Here is a 19,379-nt window from a genome sequence, read left to right as displayed (position 1 = left end):
GAATTCAAGTGAAAAAATAAGTATCCTTGTAAACATACAAATAAAAAACCCTTGATTTTTTACCCTAAACAACACTTCCTTTGTCTCAAAATTTTAATATCATTAATCCTGAGAGGTGTAGCTTAACTAGTTAGACTTTAGATTTGTTTCTCAGAGGTCACCGATTCGAGTCTCACAAACTTCAGGGCTACTTGAGGCTTACATAGTCGTTAACTTCAGAGCTCGTAGGATTAGTCAATGTGCATGCAAGCTAATCCGGACACCCACGTTAATCTAAAAAATATAAAATTAATATCATTTGATTTCTCACATAGTTTAATATAATATAAGTAATTGTATAGCATGCATCTACCTTCAAATTGCTTTCTAATGTTGCCTTTTTATTTTATTTAGTAACGAAACATATATAAAACGTGTAGAATTAGGTTGTCGTGAAGGGTTTATTTACCATCACGTTGAAATAACGGGTTCAATCCCATCATCTTGTCTCTTCAAAACTACATTAAATAACTATATATATATATATATATATAAACTAAAGGAGAAAAAGAAGTTGATATCCGAAAAAACACAATCTTATAACAATGTGGTGATAAAATTGTCCCTTAGCTATTAAACTTTTAAACTAGATATTAGGGATAATATAGTCTTTTTATCATAACATAATTGTTTTTTACAAATTATAAGTAGTTAGATTGATCATTTTTTTTACATGATAAAACTACTAATTTAACCATAGAATAAAAAAATATATGAGTTGTAATCATCTTCATCTTCTTCTTCTTTTTAATTGAAGTTCTCTCTTTAGATCATTATAAGTTTTCATTTAAAAAATAGCACTTCTAGTATAAAAAAATTCATAAAAAAAGCATGAATAAGGAAAGTGAGTTTTGATTAAAGAGATACATTGTTTCCTCCTTAATTTAAATCATTTGAATTTTTATATGTATTCATTTTTATTCAAAAATATATGTTACTACTAAAAAAGACATAATTTTGTTACAAAAACACATGAAAAATGAAAGGGATTTCTTCATTATATATATATATATATATATATATATATATAGAGAGAGAGAGAGAGAGAGAGTGAGAGAGAGAGAGAGAGTTTGAATAATTTTTTTTCACGAATATCTATTTTAATTGTCATAAAATTAAGTAGAGATATATTTCAAAAAGGACTTCACAATATTGCACAACACACTAACCAGTCTATCTCTTTACACCCTAATTTCAAAAAGTTTTAATTAAAAAAACTATAAAAAACTCTTTTTTTTGTTGTTGTTCGTGCTACTACTCTTTATATCATTGATGTTGTTATTTTTATTATTGCTAATAATAGAGGTGATAGCGATATTAGTGATATTGATGATTGTGGCTGGGTAATTTTGGTAAATTGAATGAATTTTTATAGATATACTTTATAAAAAATATTTTAAAATTTATTGTTTCGGGTTTTTTTTATAAATAATATTATGCTTTGGATGATAATTTATGTATGGATTCATGATTCAAAGATTATTTTTCAGTTTGAATTTTTATATGAGTGATTATTGATGATGATGATGTTCAAGCAGAAAAAAAATTTTCTTTTTAAACTTTATTTCTTTATGATTTTATGTATGGATTCATATTTTAAAGATTATTTTTTTATTTAGTTTGAATTGCAAGGAAGAATAGAGAGGATTTTGAAGGGATTTTTCATCAATTTCTCAACAAAAACCTAACAAAAGAGGCACATTCATAAAATAAAATAAAAACATATTGTTTAAGGCGAAAAATCAAGGATTTTTATTTTATTTTATTTTATTTTATTTTATTTTATTGCTTAAGTTTTGAAGGTTTTTTTTACGAAGTGATCTCGAATCCCTTTTAAACTTTGTTGCTTGTAAGCCAGGTTCGTACAGCGATATAAACTATAATTATTTAAATATTGACCAATCCCATATAATAGAAAAACCAAATCAGACACGCAAATACTAACAATAATTGAGAGACTATTTGTATTTTGTGGTGTGGTTAGAAAGTATTTTTATAAAAAAAATAATTTTTATTTTAAAATAATTTTTTATGTTTTAAATTATTTTAATGTACTAATAACAAAAATAAATTTTGAAAAAATATTATTTCAATATATTTATAAAAAAAATATTACTTAATGATTAAAGATTCAAGTATAAAAATTGATTTTTTTTTATTCACAACCAACAACACCAGTTGTGGCAGAGAAAAAAAAATCAAAAAAAATAAATATGTATGTCCGTATTGAATTTTGATGAATAAATTATTATCATCCTTGTAATCACAATTAAGCTATAATTACAACCATAACTGAGATTTAGCCATGGAGAATAAAAAAACTAAAAAATTAATTAAATCGGAAAAAAATAACAAAAAAAACTGATTAAAATTTTGAAAAAACCGACTGGTTTGGTTTGGTTTTGGTTTTATAAGTCTGAAACTGAAAAAACGGAACCGAATCCAAACCGAAAAAACAGAAAAAAAATCAAGCCAAACCGAAAAAACCAAGTCAAACCGGTTTGAACCAGTTTTTATCTAAAAAACCGAAGCGAACTGAAACCGGTTGGTTTGAACCAGTTTCGGTTTTTTTTAATTTAATTTGATTAATTTTTTTTATAAAAACCAAACTGAACCGAAAATGGTCTCCTCTAGTTATGAATACAACCATAAAACAGCCCCTCACTCCGAAACATCAAATAATTTGCTCACCTTGTGTTATTGAGAAGGACTCAATTAAAAACTTGATACAACTACAGGGCTCAAAAAAATATACCTTCTATTTTCATGATTTTTGTTTAATTGATGGATCCGAAAGAAGACGAACCAAACCCAAATAATTGAAAAACTAAACAAGAAGCTACTGCATAGATATTTGATATTGCGGCTATTTTTAAATTATTTTATTTTATTTCTTTATATATTTAGATTATTTTAATATATTGTGCTCATATAAAAATAAATTTTTTAAAATAAAAAAATATAATTTTAATATATATTTTTTAGAAAATAATTTTAAAATCAAGTATATTCCTAGACAATACTACAAGAAGCAATTGAAAATATTTAAATTTGGTGGTGGTGGTTTATATTACGAAAATATCGATTTTCTGTTTTGTTATTTTGGGCCGTTGCTTACCACCAAAACACAAAAAGAAAAAAGAAAAGAAAAAAGAAAAAAGAAAATAATCTCACTCACGCTTCGTCTTGCCTTAAAAAACAAAAGAAGGAAATTGAACTTGTGAAATTAGAAACATGTACACGCTTCGTCCTCTCGTCCACGTTCTTTGTGTCTCCCCTTCTGTTTCTGTTGGAGCGTCTTCTCTCTCAAATCACTCTCACTAACAGGCAGTGGCTTCAAGCATTCATTTTTGAAACAAATAATATCTGCCCCCCTGAACTCGTTGTCTTCCTGATCTCTTCTCCAGCTCAATTGGTTAGTTCTTTTCATCCACTCCCTTCTGTTTTTTTTTTTTTACAAAATATTATTCATTTCATTCATGTTTTTGTTTCTGAATTTTGTTTGCCTTATTCAGTTGCTTGATTATATATTAGCCGCCTGGCTGCTTAGATATTTGATTCTTTCTGCCTCCAATTTTATGGTCAATTCTCTTTTCAAAAGGGTTTTGTTTTTCGTAGCTTCAAGGCCAGGGTAGAATCACTATTCACTTGTATCTCAGTTTCAGCAGTATTTGGGGTCTCTTTAATCTGTTTTTTTTTTTTTTTTTATCGTATAGGCTGTATATTCTCAGGTGGCATTTTGTTGCTTCAATGGCGGCAATACTGGCTTCACAAGGTTGTTGTTGTCGTCATATTGATTTGATGAATGAAGGAAGGATATTATCGGACAATCTCAGTTTCTCGAGTTCCGTTTCGAACCCATTTGTGAAGTTTGACCGAAAAATGCATAACCTGATTTTCTCTGATAAATTAAGAATGGAAGTTGAAATGCGACAAACTGAGTCGCCGGCTTCAAAGAACTTAGGTTCCAGTGGACCACCAGACCCAAAGAAACTAGGGTCCAATGGAAGAGTGATAAAGATGGTGCCTACAAGTGAGGTGATGAAGAAAAGAACCCCAAATGGTAACAGAGTAGATATACAGAATGGAACGAAGCAGGTTATTAATGGAGCAACTTTAGCTAAGAGAGATTCTAGTGCTGCACTTGTAAAGTCAACAAGATCTAGACAGACTGACAAACTTCCACCACTGGAGGATTTTAGGGTTCTTCCAACAGATGAGGGCTTCAGTTGGGCGGATGAGAATTACAATGACTTTCGAAGGACCATTGACATTTGGTCCTTTGTTCTGGCCTTGCGTGTTCGTGTTACGTTTGACAATGCCAAATGGGCATACGTGAGAGGTTTCACAGAAGATAAACAGGTGACTTTTCATAATCCCTTGAAGAGTTAAAACTGTTATATGGTGTTGTTGTTCATGCCTTATGTTTTGAAATTCTGTTTCGCCTGCAAGTATTTTCTAATGGATGAAATTCTGTGTGAAATTATGTTGATTATAATTCTGTTTTTTTTTCCCCCCTTTCATGTCGATGGTGGTCTTTCTTATTCAGAAAAGCCGTAGGAGAAGAACTGCTTCATGGCTACGGGAGTGTGTATTGCAGCTTGGTCCAACTTTTATCAAACTTGGACAATTATCCTCAACAAGGTCAGATCTATTTCCCCGAGAGTTTGTGGATGAGCTTGCCAAGTTGCAGGTACTTCTTTGATTTTTTTTCTGTTTAATATCTTTTATTTTGTCATTATATGCTAATATGGAGTAGTCCAGTCATTTTATCCTTTGCAGTCTTTGAGCTTTTCTTATAAATTTGATATGATGGTCGCATGATGTATTCCAGGATAGGGTGCCTGCCTTCTCTCCAAAGAAAGCAAGAAGTTTCATTGAGAGAGAATTGGGAGCTCCAATTGATGTGCTGTTTAAGGCGTTTGAGGACCAGCCAATTGCTGCAGCTAGTCTTGGTCAGGTGTTTGATTTATGCTTGCCTGTCATACTTGTTTGTGTCTGTATTTGACTTTCTGTGAAATTTACTTGGTACGCTATCGAGCTTTGAAAATATAATGTCATGGAGATATTTTTCATGTGATATGATTTGCAGATATAAGAAGCTCCTTCTATAAAATTTAGAGAATTCATGAATACCTTTCTCAAGCAAAATTAAGAAAACATGCAGACAAGGCTTCTTGCTTTCACCGATTTAAGATTTCATTGCTTCTACTTCTATTCCCATAAGAGTGGTGTATTGATTAGTTGTTAGGGCCATTGAAACCTTTTCTCTGTAATTATTTTCTTTATGGTGAATAATTCACTATATTGCTGATTGAAATTTATCTGGTGCCTTTAGGTGCACCGCGCCATCCTGCATAATGGGGAGAAAGTAGTTGTGAAAGTTCAAAGGCCTGGTCTCAAGAAACTTTTTGACATTGACTTAAGTGAGTTATGTGTGCTATATTATTGTCACTTCTAGACAAGGATATTGTACCTGCTTATAACTATGTAATACCAAACATGATTTTACTCTTTTTCTCTGCTTCATGGCTTTCTTTATTGCAGCTTTGTTCTCTTTTTTGAGCTCTACTGGAAAATAGGTTCATCATTAGCTTGATGCACTTTGTTAGTTTTGGGATTCTTTTTGGTTGGTTTTGAAATTTTCATTAGAGGAAATGAATTGCTTGGAGTATACTAAAACTGTAATAAAAGCACTAAGAAGGGCGTGTCTATTGACATGCTTTTAAACTGCCAAAAAATAAAAATTATGCTCGAGTCAGATTTAATATCTTCTGAGGCACTACTAAAAAATATATTCACATGTTAATTTACAGGTGCATATATTGACTCTATAGGTTTGGCTGGGGGCTATACTCTTATTATGTCTTACTCCATAGATAGTGGTGCTTACCCTGTACAATTAACGTTTTGATTGTTTCTCCAACTCTATTCTTCTTCCACCCAGGAAATTTAAAGCTAATCGCAGAGTACTTTCAGAGAAGCGAGACTTTTGGTGGTCCAAGTAGAGACTGGATTGGCATATATGAAGAATGCAAAAAGTAAATCATAGGCATTTATTACTTGTCATATTATTTATTTATTTTTATCATGGTTATGGATAAAAATTCAGGAATTTTTTTCTATTTGGGTTACAAAGGAGAGGCTCAAAGTGGAGATCTCTTGGCAGGAAGGGGACATGGGTGCTAGCTGAGCCATAGGCTCATTGGCAACAGTTGTGGAACTCTAATTGTACATTAAACACAATAAGGCATACTTATTTAATATGAATCTATGTCCTAGCCTGTGCTATTCTGCTTGACATTTCATATTTGGTTTGAAATCCAAAAGACAAGCTGGGTTTCAACATTGCATTGTTCCACAAATATAGCTTTTGTTGCTTTGGACATAACAGGGACTTGAGGATTTAATCTTTATCGAAGTGATGCAAGTAAAGAATGGCATGTGTTTTTGTTCATATATGTAATTATGAAATGCTCCCTATCATTCTAGTGCTACATTGATTTCAGGATTTTGTACGAGGAGATTGATTATATTAATGAAGGAAAAAATGCTGACAGATTCCGCCGAGATTTTCGGAATATAAAATGGGTCCGAGTGCCGGTATGCCTATTGCTACAAAAAAATTTAATTTATTCTTTCTCCTTGATCTCGTAGTTTACAATTATGAACAGATTAAATTCTGAACTTGTCAGTGAAAGTGGACTGTACACTTGAATTCTGTTTATTTGAACAATACTTATTTTAAATCTCATTTGCCTCCTTCTAGCTGGTATTCTGGGATTATACTGCCACGAAGGTTTTGACTTTGGAGTATGTACCGGGTATCAACCTAAACTTATTCATTTTCTAATGCTCCAGTTGATGTCAAGGCCCTTATATTTTAAGGCAGTTAAAGTCTATGTTAAGATCTTGTTATAATTAAAAACGTTTTATAAATTGTAAAAAAAGTGTGTGATAATTGACATCATGTTGTTTTACTTCTGTGTGCAGGGGTTAAGATAAATCGTTTAGATATGCTAGATTCACGGGGATATGATCGTTCACGAATTTCATCACGGGCCATTGAAGCATATTTGATTCAGGTATATGACACTATTCAGATACATCCACATGACTTTAAGTCATTACTGACTTTCAACCTAAGCAGTGATGACTGTAAAATGGATTTTATTTGTTCCCTTATATATGTTCCTATTAATTAATGGGTTTGGGTCATACTACAGATTCTGAAAACTGGTTTCTTTCATGCTGATCCTCATCCTGGAAATCTCGCTGTTGATGTGGATGAATCACTTATCTATTATGACTTTGGTATGATGGGAGAGATCAAAACTTTTACACGCGAGAGGCTGCTTGAACTTTTCTATGCAGTTTATGAAAAAGATGCAAAAAAGGTTTGCTTTTTTTTTACTAATGTTTCCTTGACATTTTTCAAGCTCTAGAATGATTTGTAGGATGGGAAGCCCCAATTTTAATGCAAACTAGCTGCCATCTTTTATTTTCAATGCCTCAAATTAGTATATGTTGCAGCATTGAATGCTTGTGTATTCATGTTATTAACATGCTATGACTGTTTCATCTCTCAACCTCTGTGATGTCACTTTATTACATAGTTCCTGGACTCTTGATAAGAGAGTTGGCAGGTGGGAATTTGTTAGGAAGGAACCATGGTGTGCCAAGAACTTGGCAAAATTAGTTCATAAAATATTCTGATTCACAACTTAATGTGGAGTTCAGTTGTAAAATGCAGAATTTGTGATCTGTTTCTCTGCATCATTGTCCTCAACTCTCATTCCGTCTCCCTTTCACCAAAATTCTTTAAATCAAAGTCAATTTTGAAAATTGGACTTGTGAGAAGAAAATTTTTCTCTGTACTGTTCCGCTGACATTGGCACTACGATGCTAGGGTCAGAAGTTCTACTATCACTTTTCAGCTGCAATAACAGGAGATGTTGGAACAGTCAGAACCTTTCTATATATGTTGTCTGAAATTGATGGAGACTTTTAGATGATGCTTCCTCTGGCCTAGCTCATACATGATAATAATCATTATTTTCACCTGGACTCTCTAAGCATGTTATTGAATCTTGTGGACGATGCATGTGATATTGACACCAAATGAAAGAATGCAGAATATGTATAAGACTTCCAGCCATGTTTTGAAATTACTTGTTTCTTTCTTGTTTGTCATTTGAAAAACAACACACTCCAGAAACACACAATCAAAATCATTCAAAAAGCTCCATACATGAACTTCCTATGCTTGCTTCGGCGGTGTGAACTGATGAATAGTTACCATGCAGGTTATTCAAAGCCTCATAGATCTTGAAGCACTTCAGCCCACTGGAGATTTATCATCTGTAGGTGTCAAACACAGTTGAATCAGTATTTAGGAAATGTATCTCAGTAATATGTAAACAGTTTTTTGAAACAAGTGGTCATATAAGCATTTTTATTATGGTATTTTCCTAGGTGAGGAGATCTGTACAGTTTTTCCTGAACAATTTACTGAGCCAGACACCTGATCAGCAGCAGACTTTGGCTGCAATTGGGGAGGTATGCAACAACGATGGCTTCAAAATCATTTATCATCTATATGTGAAACTTAATAATAGCTCTTGTATCTATATAATCCTCACACTTGTCTTGTCAGTTTATGGCTAAAAGAACAAAATAGCTAAAAGAAAATAACTATTATTTAAGTCAGCTTTAATTATAGTGACAGGTAAATGCATGTTACCATTTTTTTTTTTTTTAATAATATGATCCCGTTTATTTTCACCCAATCATTTTATATGATCCTTCCTTGATCACTAAGGTTGACTCCCCTTCCTTTTTTCAGGATTTGTTTTCAATAGCTCAGGATCAGCCATTCCTGTTTCCATCCACATTTACCTTCGTCATTAGAGCATTTTCAACGCTTGAAGGTTATCTCAAAGCTTTACTACCAGATATATATATATATATATATATATATATATATATATATATATATATTTATTTATTTATTTATCACATTTGTGCTGATTTGAAGGGGCTTTCCTGGATTTGTGCTGATTCACAGAATCTTATTGGGATATTTTGTTAGTTTGTTAGCTTTGTGAATGACGAAAGTTTAAAGGATAGCCTACATGTTTGTTGCTCTTACCTTGGTATCATTGTGTTCTTCCAGGTATCGGGTACATTCTTGATCCAGATTTTTCCTTTGTGAAGATTGCTGCCCCTTATGCGCAGGTTGGATATGTTTTACTAGCCCGTTTTCATTACAGCTTCTCTCCCAATGCTTTCATGGTCTGTATACGGTTGACTGATGCTTTACACCACCTACAGGAGCTTTTAGATGGAAGACAAAGGCCACGTAATGGAACACAACTAGTAGAGGAAATAAGGAAACAAGCAAATGATGTATTGCCCTCGCTCTTATTCCTCCTAGATTCCATTTCCTCCCTAGAAATGCTGTTAGATAGAAACTCCTGCTTCTAGTTTCCTTGGTTATATTTTATCCCTGTGTTAAGTGTACTTTTATATTTGTTCAGGCTAGAAGTTCCACCATATCCATGCCGTACAGAATCCAACGAATAGAGGATTTTGTGAAACAACTTGAAGCGGGTGACTTGAAACTCCGAGTCCGGGTGCTTGAGGTAATCATCCTTTATTATTCTATTTAGAATATGTAGTCTGATGGCCTCTTGAAATGGTTTTTTGAAAAAGCTCACCACCATAGCTAGACCGAGCTTTTAGGAGTTTATATCTTTTTCCTTCAATTTAACACCACAATCAAACTGCCTTTACCAGTCAGAAAGAGCAGCTCGGAAAGCAACAATACTACAAATGGCGACCATGTATACAGTCTTAGGAGGTACCCTACTAAACCTCGGGGTAACCTTCAGCAACCAGGGCAGTCAAGTTTTTGCAAATGGATCGTTCATTGGTGCAGGTGAGCTTTCATGCATTAGAACCTTCAAATCATATCGGCGCGAGTTTTTGGTTTCAAACATTGAAATTCCTGATCATTCATCAATATTCCGTGGCATAAAGTGTTTCGTCATTGAAAATGCAGGAGTTTTTCTGACACTTCTTCTAAGGTCCATGCAAAGGGTGAAGAAGCTTGATAAATTTGAGAAGATGGTATGATTTCTGAAGCGACTGGTCAAACTTCCTGCTGCATGGTGCACACCAGATACTAATCATCTATCTGAAGTAGTCAATTGTCCTATTCTTAATCCGAGTGATCACAAGCTTGAGAGATCAACCATAACTTCAAACTCAAAATCATATAATTCGACCATTGAGGTGGTGATATGGCATTCCTAAAGATTCTGAGCGGCAAGGAACTTGTCAAGCAGACAGGTATACATTAATTATTAGCCAGTTTGATCACGAATCACAAACAGAAAGACTCCGTGTAAAGGAAGATAGAAAACATCAATTAAACAATGGAGGAAAAGAAAATATTGTCAAAGAGGGTGTTCTTTTCTTTAATGAGTAATGGGTGCCGTGAACTGACCGGTGCATGCGTCTCACACATTCCACAACCCAATTTGCATGCCTGAGAATACCTTGTTTTGGACGGTAGGGGTAGGTGGCTGGCAGTATCTGACCATATTCCAACTCTCTCTCTCTCTCTCTCTCTTTTTCTTCTGGGTCAAGTAATATGTTTGAATCAGGTTATGTATCAAATGGAAATTAAGTGATCGATTTTAAAAACAATCTAATTAATGTTTTTAAAAGGATTTATAAGACACTAATCCATTTATTTATAAATGTATTAAAATAATATGTTTTTTTTATTTTTTAAATTTAATTTTTACACTAACAAATTAAAATAATAATATTAAAAAAAATTTGACTACATGGTGCTGGCAAGCCAAACGAGCACTAAATTCAAAGAGCACATATCTGCCGCTTGCTGACCCAGCAACGTTTTTCACGATTCCATGCACTAGTATTGCCCCTTGAATAGGATTTGAAAAGTTTGACTCCAATTTAATTATTATGCGATGCCAAACTCAAATACATTTACATTAAAAATTTAATGAAAAACTGTACGGCACATCTATATCCAATTTCTTGCCCCCTTATGCAGAATTAATTACGCTTAGGTCAAAGTTGGGTAGAAACCGAATTGATGATTAACCTAACTCAATATAAAAATAAAAATAATAATTATTATAGTTTTAATATTTAATTAAAAAATTGATATAATTTAAATTTTAAATTATAATTTATTAAAATAATTTAAAATAATATAAAATAAAAATAAAAATTATTATAATTTTAAAATGCTATTTAAAATCTACTTAAATCAGACTTTAGTATGGTGTGCGAGAGTGAAGCTGGGTTGGCTAACTAAGAATTTATTTTTGAAAGCGGTGCAAATCGTGTTTTTAAAAAATTTAATTTTTTTTATAAAATTTAATATGATTTGTATTTTTGAATCGTTTTGATGTGCTGATATCAAAAATAATTTTTAAAAAATAAAAAAAATATTATTACCATGTATTTCGGCACAAAAAATTATTTGAAAAACAACCGATACCACACTGCCAAACACCTTCTAAGTATATTTAGGAATGTGATTGTTTTTTAAAGTGCTTTTCACCTAGAAAAATATACCAATAATAATTTTTATTTTTTAAACATTATTTTTGAAATTAGCACATCAAAATAATTTAAAAACATAAAAAATATATTAATTTAAAAAAAAATTAATTTTTTTTAAAATGCTTTTCTATCCGATTAACTTATGAAAAAGCTGATGACTTGTCATTGCTGTATTTTTATTAGCCGAAATCATTAATAAAAAATAAATAAAAAAGCACAATCAACTCCTAATCACCTCATTAACAGTATTTAGTGTATTGCAGAGGAAGCCTAACTTTGTTTTTTCCTCACCTTATCATAGTGAATGCTTGTGCAGAAAAACCCTAACTTGACATTTATGGCGGTGTCTGCGATGATGGCTATGGTGGAAACCAAAAAGGCATTGACCTTTTTTTAAAAATAAAATAAAATAAAATAAAAAATGCAAATGGGTGAAAAGGATATTTGCAATCCACTTGAAACCAAATGCAATCAAGTTTTGAAGAAGATGCTGTGTTCTGTACCTATTGATTTTACTGTTTCTCTTCCGTTACCTGCTGAGAGAGATGCCGTCAAGCCGCTGTTGTCTGTGATAGCTTGTAATCGCTGCACCCACCAAGATGATGATAATAATAATAATTAATGAAAAACAGCGAGGGAGACGAAAGGGAAAGAAGTAAAAGATTAAAAAGAAAGAAAAAGAAAACAGAGGAAAAAAACAAGAGCGTCGGTATTTTTTAGATGTTCAAACACGCCCGGGAATCTTTGATCTTTCTAGGCCAGGTTGTAGCTTTTGGCCGCTAATGCGATCGATGTGAGGCAACTAATTTGGTATTTAATGCTGATGGTTAATTCTTTAAAAGTTTTTATTTTTTTGAAAATATACTAAAATAATATATATTTTTATTTATAAAATAATTTTTAACATTAGAATATTAAAATAATTTAAAAATAAAAAAAATAATTTAAAGTATATAAAAAATTAATTGTTTTAAAAAACATTTTTAAAACAAAATCAACAGCTCTGAAATAATTAATTTTTTTAATTATGAAATATAATAGAAATTATAATCTAGAGGGACTAAAGTTTTATTATCTTTCTTAATTGTTTGATTTTACTTTTCAAAAGTACTTTTAAAAAATTTTGAAAAAATCTAGTTTTGTTTTTTATTTTAAATTAATATTTTTTTTTATTGTTTTTAGATCATTTTGATGCATTGATGTTAAAAATAAATTTTAAAAAAATAAAAAAAAATATTATTTTGATACATTTCTGAATGAAAAGCAATCATAATCACAATCTCAAACATCCATATTAAAATTACACGTGTTAGAGAAATTATTCTTAACAATGTATTACACAGATATAGAAAAGTATATTTCTAAAATTTCCAAAGAATAAAACTTTATTTTAATTGACGTCCCTTCATAATTTGAATAAAATAAAATTACCTTTCATAATAACTATTTATTATTTTTTTATATTTCAAAACAATAGAATAACATAAAATGAATGGAAAATATTAATAATTAGTTTTTGAAACCAGGTTAGTGACCCTTGTTATATCTCGAGTAGGTCAAAAACTTAAAACTCAAAATGTTACAAGTCAAACCAACCCATATTGACCAAAAAGAAAAAAAAAAGAAAAAAGAAAAAAGAAAAAAGAAAAAGAAGAGTCAGTCCTTATATAAGCAAACGTCACCTTTTTATACTAATTGTTTTTCATCTTCCTACTGGTCTTCCCTGGAATTCTTTCTTTTTTTCCACGTTCTTCGTAGTGTTAAACAAAGTTTATTTATTTATTTTTTACAAAAAGTGTTATTAAGATAAAAAATGCCTCTTAATTTAATTTAATTTAATTTATGTTTTTGAATCGTTTAGATATAATAATATTAAAATTTAATTTTTAAAAAATGAAATTAATAGACTATCAAAAATTAAATTAATTATTTTGCAGGTGCGCATTTGTCTATTTCTAAGTAATTTTAAAAAAATAAAAAAATATTATTTTAAATCAATTAAATTAATTATTTTGCAGGTGGGCAGTTGCCTATTTCCAAACACTCCCAGTCTCTCTCTCTTTTTGTGTTATATATACAGAAGTCTCACTTCAAATCCTGCCATTAAACCTCTCTCCATCTCTCTGCATTCATTTCTTGAGGATCTCTCGAAAAGTCCTCTGCGTCTCGTATTGCAGGTATAACCTTCTTCTTTCTTTTATTACTCTCCTCTCTAATAAATTCTCTCTGTAATGTTTTTTTTTTAAAAAACATTTCATTTACCTCTGTTTATTCATCCTATGATCCGTCCATCCATCTGTCTGTTTTCTTAGCTTTTCTTTTCTCTATATTTTCTCAGTGAACAAACAGCCTTTGATGTGAGTATCTTTCGTGTTTCAAGTAATTAAAGCATACGCGTCTCGTTGGGAAACTATATAATAATAATAATAATAATAATAATAATAATAATAATCCAATGTCTCATGCTTTTTCTACGATTGATTTCGGATCTCCTTAACTGATTAACTAACTACTTCATTAATATCAACTGTTTAAAAGGCGGATCATCTAAAGCTTGTGTCGTTTTTTTTTTTAAAATTTTTTTATACAGCTCATTTATGTTTATGCTTATGCTTATGCTTACCATAATTATTTTTCTTTTAATTGGAATCAAAGGCTAATTGGGTTTGTAATCTCTTGCAGATTTTCATTTCCATTATTCTCAATGACTTGTGCAGAGATAAAGCCGAGAGGTGCCGTATTTTCTCTCTTTCTTTTGATAAATCTATACATGCATGTTAATTGAATGTAATCCTTATGGCTGAAACTTTGTATAGTCCTGATGCTCTATTTTTATTTTATTTTATCAACATTTCAGTTTATGAAGTTGGTGGAAAACTTTCAAATATAGTTTCTATATGTGCTGTTCAATTTTCTTGATTTAAATTTTTTCGCAGATGTTTGTGTTGTTGGTGTTGCCCGTACACCAATGGGTGCCTTTCTGGGTTCACTGTCATCTTTACCTGCGACCAAGCTCGGATCTATAGCTATTGAAGGTCAGAATACAGCCTTGTTGTGCTGTTTACTTATTGGCTTAATCTCTGTTTATGAAGCATTCTTTTTGGCATTTGGTGCTAAATACTCTCCTTTGTTTGTTGATATGTAGCTGCTCTTAAAAGGGCCAATGTTGATCCTTCAACTGTGCAAGAAGTGTTTTTTGGCAATGTTCTCTGTGCGAATTTAGGACAGGCTCCTGCTAGACAGGCTGCATTAGGCGCAGGAATTTCTAATTCAGTAGTTTGCACGACCATTAACAAAGTTTGTGCTTCAGGGATGAAAGGTGCACGTGATATCATGTTGATCTCTTAATTACTTCTTCCTTTTATGTCAAGAAAATATCACTAAAGCATTTTAGGTGTTTTTTTTTTTTTTGGGGGGGGGGATGTTGCAGCAACCATGCTTGCAGCCCAGAGTATCCAGTTGGGTATTAATGATGTTGTTGTTGCTGGAGGCATGGAGAGCATGTCAAATGTCCCCAAGTACTTGGCAGAAGCAAGGTTAGTGTGACACACTCATTACGGTTAGTCAGTTCCATTACTTTGAAACTCCATTGAATAGTTTACGATTCAATTATCTCAAGCAGGAAGGGATCCCGACTTGGACACGATTCACTGGTTGATGGAATGCTCAAAGACGGTTTGTGGGATGTTTATAATGATTATGGAATGGGAAATTGTGCTGAATTATGCGCTGATACTCATTCAATACCCAGGGACGACCAGGTACTGTATTAATCCCATAGGGTTCTGTCAACAGAACCTCATTGTTAGATATGGCTTTTGATATACGTATTTTCTTCATAATACGGTGTCAAATCTACATTATGCTCTTGTGGTCAGTGGATTTTCTTATAGACAGTTTGATGTTTTTTGATCAAACCTAGCCTTGTTTTAGCCACAAACCCCAATTTTGACTGGTAAATTGTTACGCAGCCAGTTTGCTGGCTTGTTTTCTACCTCTTTTCAGTTCAGTTTCTGGAAGACACATTTTCCCATTGCCTTTTCTTTTCCCTCTAGTAGCCTGCCTGTCTACACCCATGGTTACCATAAGCCTTCAGTCCTCTGGTATCATTGTATCAGGGGCAGCTTTACCAGTGAGGGCATGATGATAAAAGCTGGAGACGCTAGATTAATGGACACAAGTCTCTGAATCTCTGCTGTCCTCACAACCACGTAGAACCTCAAACATACGACCTTTTTTTTCAATTTCAAACCAGTTTCTTACTAGGATCTTGGTGATTTATGCAGGATAACTACGCTATTCAGAGCTTTGAGCGTGGTATTGCTGCACAAGATAGTGGTGCCTTTGCATGGGAAATTGTTCCGGTTAGAAATCTATTTTTATGTTGAAGATATTTCCTTTGCTTGCTTTTGTCAATATTGTGTATCTAAACTGTTATTGCACAGGTTGAAGTCCCTGGAGGAAGAGGAAGACCTTCAACAATTATTGATAAGGATGAAGGTTTAGGAAAGGTATGTTTCCAAACCAGTCCTTTGTCCTTGCTTCTGATGTTGGGAATTAGTTATTAGTATCCAACTTGCTCTGCTCTTAAATTTTCTATGTTGCTTTTATGCTATGCCAGTTTGATGCTGCAAAATTGAGGAAGCTCCGACCAAGTTTCAAAGAATCTGGAGGCTCAGTTACTGCTGGCAATGCATCTAGCATAAGGTTTAATATTTCTCTCACCTTCAATTTACTTATCCATCTTCTTTTACTTATTCAGTTAGGTCAGAATATGAGAAGTGGCTATATGTTTGACTCTACTAGAGGTCTTTCTCTTGCACAGTGTAGTCATTAGATGCCAGCACCTTACTTCCCTCCTCATCATTATGAGCATCTCCAAACACCATACCCAACGGATATTTTTCCTGAAGAGCTATAAACATTGTTTCTCCTTGTTATATCTCTTTCAGCTTTTATTTAACCTCTAGCATGTTAAAATCATGGTAATAAGTGCCCAAGTGTTTTACTAAAAGTGTAATTTTCTCATTAACAGTGATGGTGCTGCTGCTTTAGTTCTAGTGAGTGGAGAGAAGGCACTTCAGCTTGGACTGCAGGTGCTTGCAAAGGTTACAGGATATGCTGATGCTGCTCAGGTAATTCATTAAATTGAGTGGGAAATTACTATTTTCTTGATACTGTGTAATTTAAATCACGTTGTCTTTTGAGTTTTTAGTGCCACGCACTGCTTAATCATGTGCAATTCCCTGTGCAGGCGCCAGAGCTTTTTACAACAGCTCCAGCCCTTGCCATACCTAAAGCTATCTCAAATGCTGGCTTGGATGCTTCCCAAGTTGATTGCTATGAAATAAATGAAGCCTTTGCTGTGAGCTTCCATTCTTTATCTTCTGCTTGTTTTGGTCATCTATCTTTGATGATAAAAATCACCATTTATGTCACCCTATATGCAGGTGGTGGCTCTTGCGAATCAGAAATTGCTTGGACTTAATCCAGTGAGTGCTTTTGACCTCTGCCAATGCTTGTGTGCATACAGTGTTACTCAGCACCTGTATAGATTTTAATATTCAAGATACATGGATTAATAATGTTCAGGAATGACTGCAATATCATCTCATTTAGCTCTATCATGTTTGTTGACATTGAAATTTGTGCATTTCATTCTTGTTGACGAAGCACCCCTTTTATCCTGCTTACAGGAAAAGGTCAATGTACACGGTGGAGCTGTATCCTTGGGGCATCCACTAGGCTGTAGCGGAGCTCGTATCTTGGTCACACTTTTAGGGGTATGCTTTCTTCAACCTCTACTGAATTGCTACTGAGCTGTAAATAACATCTTGCTACCCCCGCCCCTTCTCCCTCCCGTATTCATGTGAGTGCATGGACTCTTAGTACAGTTGTCATGGTACTGTAGGTATTGAAGCAGAAACATGGTAAATATGGTGTTGGCGGTGTTTGCAATGGAGGCGGCGGTGCCTCCGCGGTAGTTGTAGAGCTTCTGTAGACTTGCAATATCTGGTGAGTACAAAATCTCGTGCAAATACCTAGCGTAGATGATGGCTTGATGCGATTCTTCAAACGATAAGACCCTCACTTGATAATGGTGGTGGGTGAAAAATCAAGATTTCTAGTCCGATAACGTAACTGTCTCTTTCAGGCGGTAGACAAGGATGGGGACTCGATCAAGTGAGATAAACCTCTGCTCCGTCGACATCAAAGTCAACGTTCAATTTCAGCCGTCTCTCATTTCAATTTCTTCTCTAATAACCTAGACTAGTCGTTGTATTTAGCTTTCAGAAGAACAGATGCTATCATTTTCTCTCCTCGTTTTGATATTTTTTTTTCTCCAATAAAATTACAACACGTTTGTAACCAGTTCAGAGGTTGTAATAAAATAGCATGTAGAATTATTTCGAGTTTTACATGGTTGCTCTATGATTATACGAGAATAATATAAAAAGTAAAATAAATTGAGTTTTATCTATTTTAAATTCAAATTATTTTTTGTTATAGCTTATATTGCTCTCATTTTGGTCACATTTGGTCTGTCGACTTATCTGATGGAGTAGATATTGTTGTTTTTTAAGTGTTTTTTATTTAAAAATATATTAAAATAATATTTTTTATTTTTTTAAAATTATTTTTGATATTAGTGATTTAAAAATATTAAAAATATATTAATTTAAAAAAAAAAATTAATTTTTTTAAAATATTTTTAAAATACAAAAATAAACAATGGGTCCACTATTACAGGCCATCGTGATTCACGAAGGGAAAGATTGTGGACTTTGTCCTGGGCGGGGACCCACATTATTATTTTAAGAGGTTATAGGAGCTGGAGCCAGAGAAAGCAAAATAAATAAATAATAATAAAATAAAAATATGTAAAGGAGGCCATATCATGTGACAGCGCATAGTAATCTGTGAGGTGTAATTAATCTATTTCTTCCGAAAAAAATAAAAATAAATCTGGGTTGGAGTGTAGAATTCCTTTTGTTTTGGGCATGGGACAATGTCCGGGACCATCTGGACTGTTGGGTTTGAAAACAAAAGCAGATGCGAAGTCCGGAAAAAAAACAAGGCATCGTGGCAAGAAATAAGAGATAATTTTTATTTTAGATTATTATGGATGTCTGCTTGATTAATTTTAAAGGTTTTAAAATTAATAATTATATAAATAAAGACAAAGTTATAATTATTTGATACTAGATAGATCTCAAGATATAATTTATTATTAAAAAATTCATTTATTTAAAATAAAAAAAATATTATACTATTCTATATTTAAACACTAGATAATAAAAAAATCTAAAATATTTTGCAAGGACCCGGGCCACTGCTTGTCTCCTGCTAGTTTCGCTCCTGTATGTAAGCCTCTAATAGCCCTAAGGTTTGTGAGATTTGAATTAGTGATCTCTAAAAAATAAATTTAAAGCCTCACTAGTTGAGTTACACCCCATATAATTAAAAATAAAAAATAATTATTCTTTGTTCTCATTGTATGTTTATGTAAGAGAAACAAAAAACCAAAATTATTGCCCTTTAAAATAGTGAAGAGAATGGATTTATTTTGAGATAAATATTGGTTTATAGTTGACCTGGTTTAATAAATTTATTTAAAAATATTATATTATATACTATTTAAAAAAAAATAAAATAAAATTTTATAAAAGATAATATCTAATACTGTTCCAGTCCACCACGATGTTTACACCCCGTAGCTATGGTAACTATTA

General features: G+C 32.4%; 2 protein-coding genes across 3 annotated transcripts; both read left to right on the top strand.

Annotated features, from left to right (window-relative positions):
- Positions 1–3,248: 3,248 nt before the first annotated feature.
- Positions 3,249–10,504, top strand: LOC133682511 (protein ACTIVITY OF BC1 COMPLEX KINASE 7, chloroplastic). 2 transcript variants are annotated; one of them, XM_062105873.1, is made up of 19 exons: positions 3,249–3,454; positions 3,756–4,003; positions 4,037–4,401; positions 4,589–4,732; positions 4,874–4,999; positions 5,378–5,465; positions 5,987–6,080; positions 6,549–6,642; positions 6,809–6,863; positions 7,033–7,124; positions 7,266–7,436; positions 8,346–8,402; positions 8,515–8,598; positions 8,885–8,969; positions 9,215–9,276; positions 9,373–9,447; positions 9,579–9,683; positions 9,838–9,979; positions 10,103–10,504. In XM_062105873.1, exons 2-19 carry the CDS (start codon positions 3,790–3,792, stop codon positions 10,174–10,176), a joined length of 2,127 nt encoding a protein of 708 aa, XP_061961857.1. In that variant the 5' UTR covers positions 3,249–3,454; positions 3,756–3,789; the 3' UTR covers positions 10,177–10,504. The 2 variants fall into 2 exon arrangements, with proteins under 2 accessions (XP_061961857.1, XP_061961856.1); XM_062105872.1 differs by having other exon boundaries at positions 3,250–3,454; positions 3,756–4,401.
- Positions 10,505–13,666: 3,162 nt separating this feature from the next.
- On the top strand, positions 13,667–18,065 carry LOC133683163 (acetyl-CoA acetyltransferase 2). Its single transcript, XM_062106700.1, has 15 exons — positions 13,667–13,823; positions 14,329–14,378; positions 14,583–14,681; positions 14,792–14,965; positions 15,077–15,182; positions 15,269–15,407; positions 15,933–16,010; positions 16,092–16,157; positions 16,268–16,353; positions 16,682–16,781; positions 16,901–17,011; positions 17,097–17,138; positions 17,343–17,429; positions 17,558–17,661; positions 17,801–18,065. Exons 2-14 carry the CDS (start codon positions 14,351–14,353, stop codon positions 17,645–17,647), a joined length of 1,206 nt encoding a protein of 401 aa, XP_061962684.1. The 5' UTR covers positions 13,667–13,823; positions 14,329–14,350; the 3' UTR covers positions 17,648–17,661; positions 17,801–18,065.
- Positions 18,066–19,379: the final 1,314 nt, after the last annotated feature.

This window comes from Populus nigra, chromosome 2, assembly GCF_951802175.1.
Source record: "Populus nigra chromosome 2, ddPopNigr1.1, whole genome shotgun sequence".
Taxonomy (NCBI): Eukaryota; Viridiplantae; Streptophyta; class Magnoliopsida; order Malpighiales; family Salicaceae; genus Populus; species Populus nigra.
The sequence above is the reverse complement of the archived record's forward strand: the minus strand, read 5'-3'. Positions and strand labels throughout refer to the sequence as shown.